The sequence below is a fragment of the Elephantulus edwardii genome, unplaced genomic scaffold (assembly GCF_000299155.1).
Source record: "Elephantulus edwardii isolate Elephantulus edwardi_28Jun2011 unplaced genomic scaffold, EleEdw1.0 scaffold00527, whole genome shotgun sequence".
NCBI classification, from domain to species: Eukaryota; Metazoa; Chordata; class Mammalia; order Macroscelidea; family Macroscelididae; genus Elephantulus; species Elephantulus edwardii.
Genome location: NW_006400277.1, coordinates 400,648 through 410,503, shown reverse-complemented (window position 1 = coordinate 410,503; position 9,856 = coordinate 400,648). Strand labels below are relative to the sequence as shown.

The window sequence follows — 9,856 nt, the reverse complement described above, 5'->3', positions numbered from 1 at the left end:
TACTTTGGACATGTTGTGAGGAGAGACCGGTCCTTGGAGAGGGACATCATGTTTGGGAGGGTGGACGGACAGCGCAGGAGAGGAAGGCCCTCTATGAGGTGGATTGATTCAGTGACGGGGATAATTGGGATGGGCGTGTCGGAGACAGTGCGATTGGCACAGTACAGAGCGTAGTTTAGGGCAGGTGTACATAGGGTTACTATGAGTAGCAAGCGACTCAATGGCACATAACAACAACAACAACAGTATCACATCATCTGCATATATAGATAGTTTTACTTCATCTTTGCCAATGTGGGTGTCTCTTACTTCTTTCTCTTGCCTATTGCTCTCATTAAGGCTTTTCAATACAGTTTTGAATAGGAATAGTGATAGTGGCCATCCTTGCCTTGTTCCTGTTCTTAAGGGATGCCTTTAATCTAGTATCATTGAAAACAATGTTGGCTCTTAGTTTTGTGGTTATCACTATGTTGAGGAAGTTCCTGTTTATTCTTATTTTGTTGATTGTTTTAATCAGGAAGGGGAGTTGGGTTTTGTTAAAGGCCTTTTCTGCATCAATTGACAGGATCATGTGTTTTTTGTTGTTTGTTTTGTTAATGTGATGAATTGCATGAATTATTTTTCTTATGTTGAACCATCCTTGCATACCTGTTAGAATCATACTTGGTCACGGTTAATTATTTTCTATACACACACACACACACACACACACACACACACACACACACACACAGCAGTAGAGGCCTAGTGGCAAGAAGCTGTGTTGCAATCTCAAAGGCTCACAGATCATATCCACCAGCTGATCCTTGGGAGAAGGCTGGGCAATCTTCTCCCATGTGATTAACTGCCTCTGAAAACCCACTGGAGGGTCAAATATGAGTTGACTCTGACTCTACAGTACACAACAACAACACATGACTAATATCTGTCATCAACATAAATGCAAAAATTCTCAACTATATATATGTTGTTGTTGTTATGTGCCTTCGAGTCGTTTGCGACTCATAGCGACCCTATGCACAACAGCCCTAAACCCTGCTCTATCCTGCGCCAACCGCACTGCCTCTGACACACCCATCCCGATTACTCCAGTCACCAAATCAATCCATCTCATAGAGGGTCTTCCCCTCCTGTGCTGTCCCTCCACCCACTCAAGCATGATGTCCCTCTCCAAGGACCTGTCCCTCCTGGCAACATGGACAAATTATGTCAGTCGAAGCCCCAGAATCCTTGCCTCCAAGGAGTAGCTTGGTTTAATCCTCTCCAAGATGAATCTGTATGAAATTGAGGTAGCTGGTTGTGTAGTTTAATTCTTAAGCATCTTTGTTGAATTTCTTTCTAGTTGTTTTATCTTTCCTTAACAGTGGTGTGTTGAAGTCTCCTACTGTTCTTGTGGCCTTGCTGTGCTGCAATCGCAAAGGCATGCAGGTTGAATCCATCAGCTGCTCTGTGGGAGAAAGATAAACAATTTTCTCCTGTGTGGTTAACTGCCTCTGAACCCCCCCCCCAAGAAGTGTCAGTTCCAATGAGACAGTGCTCAACAACAATTATTGTCTATTTCTTTTTTTCAGTTCTGTTAATATTTGCTTTGTGTATTTTGTAGAGCTATCATTTAGTGCATAGATGTGTTTATTATGATTACATACTCTTGTTCTATTGACCTAAGCATTATATAATGTCCTTCCTTGTTCTTTGTGATGGTTTTTACCCTTAAGTTTGTTTTATCAGGGATTAAAATTGCTACTCCTGCTTTTTTCTGGTTGCCATTTGCTTGGTATATTTTTCCCCACCCTTTTACTGTTAGCCTGTCTTTATCTTCACTTTTCAAATGTGTAGACAGCATGTTGATGAATTTTGTGGTTTTTAATTTTTATTTAATTCATTTACTCTTTTTTCCCCCTTCACTGGTGCATTTAAGCCATTCGCATTAAGTGTGATTATTGAATAGCAAAGTTTCATTGCTATCATTTTGTTGGGTTCTTTTTTGTGTTGTTACTGGTTACTTTGCTCCATCTACCTTTCTGTGGCATGTCTGTGAAAAGGACTTCATTCAGCATTTCTTGCAACATTTGTCTTATTTGCATAAACTCTCTTAGTCTCTGCTTTTCTGATAATTTATTGATCTATATTTGTTGTTGTTTTTGATTGCCTTCAAGTCAAGCATGACTCATAGTGACCCTATGAACAAAAGGCTTGAAGCCCCTGTACAACTATTGAGATTTATCAACGTTCATAAAGTTTACAGAGGCAAGTTGTTTAGAAAATGGATGGACAATTTTTCTAAGCATAGTATTATTTTTTATTATTATTAATTTTAATGAACATTTACAGAGATTTTGGATTTCTGTTCATTCACTATTGCACTTTTCTCCCTGCCCACTTCTCCCCTCCAGTTTGCTCCTCCCTTTGAAAAGAAAAATGAAAAATTTCCTTCATTGGTATACAATCCCCCTGTCCCACCCCCACCCCGTGCCTTGAGTACACTTCACTATGCAACCTTCATTCTGGGCTCTTGTGATAATCATAATACCCAACCATATATTGCCTTTAATCTGTTCTTTCTATCATCTGTTTCAATACAGTATGCATAATTTATCCAGTTTTTCTGTCTTACTCCAACCCTGATGTCAGTCCCATTCTACAACAGTGGCACTATACAGTATTTGTCCCTTTGTGACTGAGATATTTCACTCAGCATAATGTCGTCCAGGGTCACCCAATTGGAATAATATTTCATGAGTTCCTTGTTTTCAATGCAGCATAGTATTCCATTATGTGAATATATCACAGCTTCTCTATCCATTTGTTTATAGATGGGCACTTAGGTTGTTTCCAACTCCTTGCTATTGTGAACAAAGCTGCAATAAACATTGGTGTGCATATGTCTGCTTGGATGTTGGTTATGGTCTCTTTCAGGTATATTCCCAGTAGTGGAATTGCTGGGTCAAATGGTATCTCTATTTGCAACTTTTTGGAGAAAGCACCATACTGCCTTCCACAGTGGTTGCACCATTTTACACTCCCACCAACAGTGAATAAGAGTTCCAGTTTCTCCACAACCTAGCCAGCATTTGTTGTTTGTTGTTCTCTTAAATTTTGCTATTCTTACTGGAGTGAAATGATATCTCATAGTTGTTTTGATTTGCATCTCTCTTAGAGCTAGGAATTTTGAACATTTCTTCATGTGTTTGTTGGCCATCCGAATGCCTTCTTTGGTGAAGTGTCTGTTCATTAGGCACAGTATTCTTGGTTGACAGTTGTGTTCTTTAAGTGTTTGATATATGTCATTCCACTTTCTTTTTGCTCACATGATTTCTGCCAAGAGATTGGCACTTAATCTTTTTGTCCGGTCCTTCTAGATTACTCTAATTTTTCCCTAATGGCTTTCAGTTGTAAAGTAGGATTTACATAGAGGATAAGATGAAGGGCAAACAGGAAAAGAACAGATAGATAATGAACACTGCAGTGGGACAGATAAGGGAAAGATAGTCTGAAAGAAATGTATGATTAGGAATGTTTTTTTTTTGTTTTTTTTCCTATAATTATATTTTATTAATTTTCATAAACATTTACAGAGATTTTGGGCTTCCACTCATTCATTGTTGCACTATTCTCTCTACCCTCCTCCCAGTTTGTTCTTGTCCAAATGCCACAGTGCTTGTCAAAGCCAGTTCTGATTAATCTTCTTTGTCAGTGTATCCTTTGCCATTCCCTATCACTCCTCCCTGAGAGAGACTTCACCCTGAGTCATAAGGAAAAGGGGATGGCGTATTCTCTTAGCTACTTCCTGCTGAAAAGGGACGCTGTGGGTTTCAGGGTGAAGATCTTCTCTCACTACTCTAAAGGGCCCCTTTGGCAGTAGGAAACACATAGACTATTATGGAGATTGATTTTGGAATTCAGATGCACTCTTATTGATTGTGCTTGGCTGTACATGTACATATCCTTCAAGATGTATCATGGGGGTGTTGCAACCTAGAAGACACAAATTTGACTAACAAGTTATAAGTACATGAGTCCAAAAATTATGGAAAAGTAAAAGAAAAGATTCTTTCATTGTTTTACAAACCCTCCCCCAGGTCCCCTCCACCATGCAGCCCTCGCTCTAGTCTCCTGTGATGACAGAAATAGCCTGTTATATCTCTCTTTTAGACGGTTCTCTCCCTCCTCTGCTTCAGTGCAGTATACATTATTGAACCCATCTTACTCAGTGTCTCCCTAACCCCAAGGACAGTCCCATTCTACAACAGTGGCATCATGTAATATTTGTCCTTTTGTGACTGGGATATTTCACTCTGCATAATGTTCTCCAGAGTCAACCATTTTGAATAATATTGCATGAGTTCCTTGTTTTTTAATGCAGCATAGTATTCCATTGTGCGAATATACCACAGCTTCTCTAGCCATTCGTTTGTTGATGGGCACTTAGGTTGTTTCCAACTCCTTGCTATTGTGAACATGTGTATATGTATGACAATTAACAATATGGAACAAAAGATGTATTAAAAATGGAACTAGGGGGAGGAGGAGGGAGGAAAATGTGCAACAATGAACGAATGAAAACCCAATCTTTCTGTAAATTTTCATTAAAACACTTAAAAAAAAAGAGAGCAGTTCTCAGTTTTGTTATTCCCCATACTACAGGGTTTGATGTTCGGCTATGCCACTGATGAGACGGAGGAGTGCATGCCCCTCACCATAATCCTCGCTCACAAGCTCAATGCTCAGATGGCACACCTGAGACGTTCTGGTGTCCTTCCCTGGCTGAGACCAGACTCAAAGACACAGGTGAGCTTCCTCTTTTTGCTCCCTCTAGAGCTCTAAGCAAATTATAAATTTGCAATCCTTTGCATTCTTGTAAAATTTAAGATGAGTATAATCTAAATAACCAAGTGTTAATTTTGAAAATAACTTTCTATTTGTAGGGTAATCCTCGTTTCTAGGCTTTCCTCCACTTCAACATTTTATTATGAAATTTTTAAAAAAATATACAGGATTTGAAAAAGGAATTCTAGACCTTTTGCTGATTAGCCTGTGCTGACTCTGGTAGCTTTCATTTTACTACCACAAATTTATTCTGATCCAGCTTTCATACTTATCCATCACTATCTTTCTCCATACACAGGTCTCCATTGTATGAGCAAGGCTATCTGTGTCTTGCCATAGCTTTTTCTTGTGTTCGTTTCCAGCTCATGTTTTCTGTGACCCCAGTCTCTGAGATCCCTGCAACGATGAAGTTCACACTGGAGTTTTATGTCAATCCATAATCAGTGACATGAGTGTTGTTAGTCTGAAGGTAGACTCTTTTTCCCCTCTGACCACTAAGTGTCTTGCAACATTCATCCTTGATAACCTCTTTTCTTCCAGTTTCTTTCCTGGTTCTGCTTCTATTTCTAACAAGTGACTCCACCAGAACTAGGCATATCCTCTACCACATTCCCTCCCACCCCTCTTTTTTACCTGTAGGTGCAATTTTTTCCTTTAGATACTCAGCAACCAAATTATTAACTCAGGTCTCTCTCAAATACTAGCTTCATTTCTCTACCTAACAGCTCTGTAGTTTACCCCATATGATCACAATTTACTCAGCTGTATGTAGGGGTATAGAAGGTAAGGTGTAGAGTCCTTCTACCTCCACTGACCTATGTTTCCTGCATTCCCTGCAGAACGTCCTCCTGCTCTGGCCCAGTCTATCTGGAGTTTTTGCTGTGCTACCACACCTGAACCAAGGCGGTACCCCCTTGACAGTCCTCCTCTTATTTCCTTCTTTTCATTTCCTGCCATAAACTTTGTATCTTCCACCACTTTCTGTCTCACGTGAAGAAACACTTCCTTTTTCATTCTGGTATTAAAATTTTATTATATGCTTCATTTTTACCTTTATCTGTGTTCCCATTCCTTTACTTCATAATAGAATTATGCTGTTAACCAAAAGGACATGACTCTCTGCTGGCAGTTTGACTCTACCATCAGCTCTGAGGGGGGGAAAAGTGGCAATCTCCTCTTGTGAGATTTACAGCCTCAGAAACCCTGACTCCACACTAATGAAATTATTTCCCAGCCTCAACCTCCACAAGCCATAGTCATCTCCCTTCTTGTGCTGTGTTCCCACTTTTCCCTATCTTCAGTCTTTCTCAGTTCCCTGCCAGCACAGTTCCTGCTTCCTTCTAGATATCTCTCCTGTCAACACCAGACAGTTCTTGCCCCTGCTTCTACATTTTGCAAGTGTGGTGTTTTTTATTCCTCTTCTTCTTCTTGGAATTTGAATGAAAATTTACAAAGCGAATTGGTTTACCATTCAAATTCATGTACATTTTGGTTTTTGACATTAATGTTAATATTCATGGGGCAACTACCTTCTTCCTACATCCTCTTTGTGATTCTTGTCTCCATCAATCCTTTCCTGCCTTCTTGACTTTTGGGCCTTATTCTTGAGCAAATGTTGCTATTTGATATTATATGGTTTATTATGCTGAGAAACTACTGCCCCCCTGGTGTGACTGATCACCTGTAGGCCCATTTATTATTCAACTGACAGTTGAGCCATGGAGTGAAATTTTGTTACAGGTTCAAAGAGTGGAAGTTGTCCTAGGTTGAGGAGTTCTGCCAGTCTCTGTTACACCAGTAAGCCTTACAATTTTTAGATTTTCCCCCACATTTTTCTGGTTCATTCTTTTTGTCCAGTATTGTCTACTGTGATTCCTTTTAGAATAATTAATACTATCTAATTATTATGGTCTCATGGACTAATTAAGTTTATGAATGTTTGTGTTTCCCCTCTTCTTTGTTCTAGACAGAGATTGGTAGTTGCACCATAGCTAGCAGATCACAACATCACAACAGTTGTTTTGTTTTGTTTTTTTCTCATCCAAGTAGGATGTAGAAAATTGTCTTTGTAGACTGTGTTATGTGAACTGAACTTGATGTTCCCCAATACTACAATATTTAGGCTTTAGGGTCAAAGCAAGTGTTGTATTAAAGCTCAGCAGTGGACACTGAGCTGTGACTTTAGCTGCATAGACCACATGTAGTGCAGAGATGGCAAGGGGCTGTGCTTGGGTCTAAGATATGCAAGTGTGCCACCACACGACCCTAAGCTGAGTCAGCATCTGCCAGATACAATGCTTCAATTGTAATGATGATGACGTCATATGAAGGAGATGTTAGGATATGGGTCTGCCTGGCCTGAAATTGCATCAAACAATGAATGAGTGGAGATTCCAAGAAACTTGAAGTCAGGAAAAGGTCTGTGAGTAAGGCAGATTCAATGTTCCTTTTTCTGTTTACCTACTGGACCAGCTGACATAAGAATGATCTCCTCCTTTTTATGTAGATAAAAAATCAGAGGTTACACAGTCTAGGAGGCAGCAAAGAAAAATAGAAGGGAAGAATGGATTTTTATAGGGCTTTCCTTCCTACAAGAGTACATTGAGCTCTTTTACAAATATTCTCTTGGATACAAGAGCTCCTTGCCAGGTAGAGGGTGGGGATGGAAGTTAGTCTGCACACTCTAGGGAACTGTTTGGCCAGCCCATGAGCAGTCTGGCTTATTTCTTGTGTCACATTGTGTGAGAGGCAGTGCCTAGAAGTTGTTTCTATTAAGAAAATATTTCTATCACCAGACTAGAGTATTGACTGTGAACAAGAAAAGCAAACTTTTGTTGCTGGTCTTAGAAAATGAATGGCAGAATAAAGACTAATTTTGTTCCAGTTGGAGTTGTGTTTTTAATGATACTCTACATCTCGCCGATGGAATAAGGTATTAGTAGTGTTTAAGCCTTTTTCTCTGTTGTTGACAAAAATGTTTACTAGAATGAAGGAAGTGCTATCCAATTGAGCAGTGATTGGTTTATACATCTCCTTAGGATGTGAAGACTTGGGCCTACAACCTGCTGGGGGCCTCCTCCAGAATATAGTATATCATGGCTGCTTTTTGTCCTTGGATGCCTGTGTGGCAAGGTTCTTTCCCTTCCTTCTAGAAACATTTCTCTCTGGACCGGTCATGTAAACTCATTACTGACTGGAGAGTATCTAAGGACCTTGAGTAGCACAGCTCCAGAGATGCAATGTCAAAGTCATTCTTGTTGATTTAGGATCATCTCACAGCTGGACCTTATTCTTGAGTGAATAATCCTCATTTGATCCTCAAACAGCTGACCCTCCAATAGGTTTTCAGATCCTAAAAATCACATGGGAGGATATTACCTATCTTTCTCCCTGGAGCTGCTGATGGATCTGAACTTCCAGAGAGACACTGCCTTTGGGTTAGCAGCACAACTTCCTACAGACTGTATACCACCAGAGCTCCCTTCATTACAGAGATGCTGTGGAAGACCTCCTGTGTCCTGTGTCTATGGCAGTGTCCTAAGAAGAGTGTCTGCCATGGCTTCACTCTTAGGTATTACCTGTCCTGGATTACTTCTTGTTTTGGGCAGTTCAGAGTCTTTTTCCCAGCTTACCACTCTGGGTCTGAAGAGGTGGTATTCAGTTACCAGGTAGGTGCTACTCCAGGTCTGACCCTTGCTCCTCTGACTGAGTGATTTTGGCAAAAATGTTTATAGTTTCTGGAGCCTGCAATGTATCTACGGGTACATTGAGCTCTTTTACACATGTTTTTTTGGATAAGAGAGCCTGCCTCACTCCTTGCCAGGTGGAAGGGTGGGGGTGGAAGGCAGTACACACATTTCTTGTCTGGAAAATGCTGTGGTAATAGCTGTACATGACATGTGCTTGGTCAGTCAAGGCTAGCTTTTTTCTTAAGCTCTCCACCATTCCTTTCCCTATGCTACTCCATACACCAGGATGCCCAACTGCCTCCATGGTTTTAAGACCAATCAGTTTGTGGTATTTGGCTTGTAGATGTTCACAGATGTCTGATGGGGTGGGTCTGCAGGGTCTGAGGCTGTCCTCTAAGCTGCCCAACTTCAGCTAGTCAGATGCCTAACCCCTCCTGTGAGCGTCCTGCAGGAATGAATGTTGCAGGGTTTTGGCATCTTCGATTACCTGGGAAGATGGGATGGGCCCTCGGGCCAAGAAAAGCCTATCTACACACCAGTTCTACAGGATGCATCACCTTTGCTCGGGAAACATTACGACTAAACTTCAGAGACACTGATCCCAACATAAGGAACTACCATCAGCTGATATGTTTGAAATCACAGAAGCCATGGAAGCTTCATATATAAGTTATTAGATGGAGGGCTGGTGAAAGGGAGAAAGATGTGAAGGGAGGGGGTAGAAGTGGATGGGTATCATGGTGGATGGTGAAGCAGGAAATAAGTGGATAAAGACGCATGTGAGAAAGGCAGGGACAACAATGACACTAAAGTTAACTCCGTAATAAGGGATATACCTTTAACTTGCTGGTCCGTCTGATACTTCTCTAAATCTGAACATTCACATTGAGACAGAGTATGAAGAAGGATTGGCCATCCACTTCTGAAATAGCAGGCCTCTGAAAACCCTATGTACAACAGAACACATTTAGATAACAGAAACGGCAAAGGAGGTTGAGTTTTCAAGTATGGAAATACAAAGGAAGAGGAACAGTTGTAAGCAGACACTGGTGATTGGGACATGGAAAGTGAGAACCATGAATGCAGGAAAATTAGATATTGTTAAGGAAGAAATGGAATGCATAAATATTGACATACTAGACATTGGTGAGATGAGATGGACTGGCCTGGGGCATTTTGAGTTGGATGACCATATGATATATTACTCTGAAGATGAAAAGGTGAGGAAAAATGGAGTTGCTTTCATAGTTAAAAAAGTCATGGCTAGATCCATCTTGAAGTACACTATTGCCAGTGACAGGATAATATCTATACGCATACAAGGAAGTCCAGTGAATACC

The 9,856-nt window shown here is 40.6% G+C and overlaps 1 protein-coding gene across 1 annotated transcript in view; it reads left to right on the top strand.

Annotated features, from left to right (window-relative positions):
• LOC102857808 overlaps positions 1 to 9,856 on the top strand; it is a 36,847-nt gene that overhangs the window by 21,324 nt on the left and 5,667 nt on the right. Inside the window, exon 5 of the mRNA XM_006903163.1 lies at positions 4,645 to 4,788. Coding sequence (XP_006903225.1) covers positions 4,645 to 4,788 — 144 coding nt within the window. The remainder of the gene's footprint in view (positions 1 to 4,644; positions 4,789 to 9,856) is intronic.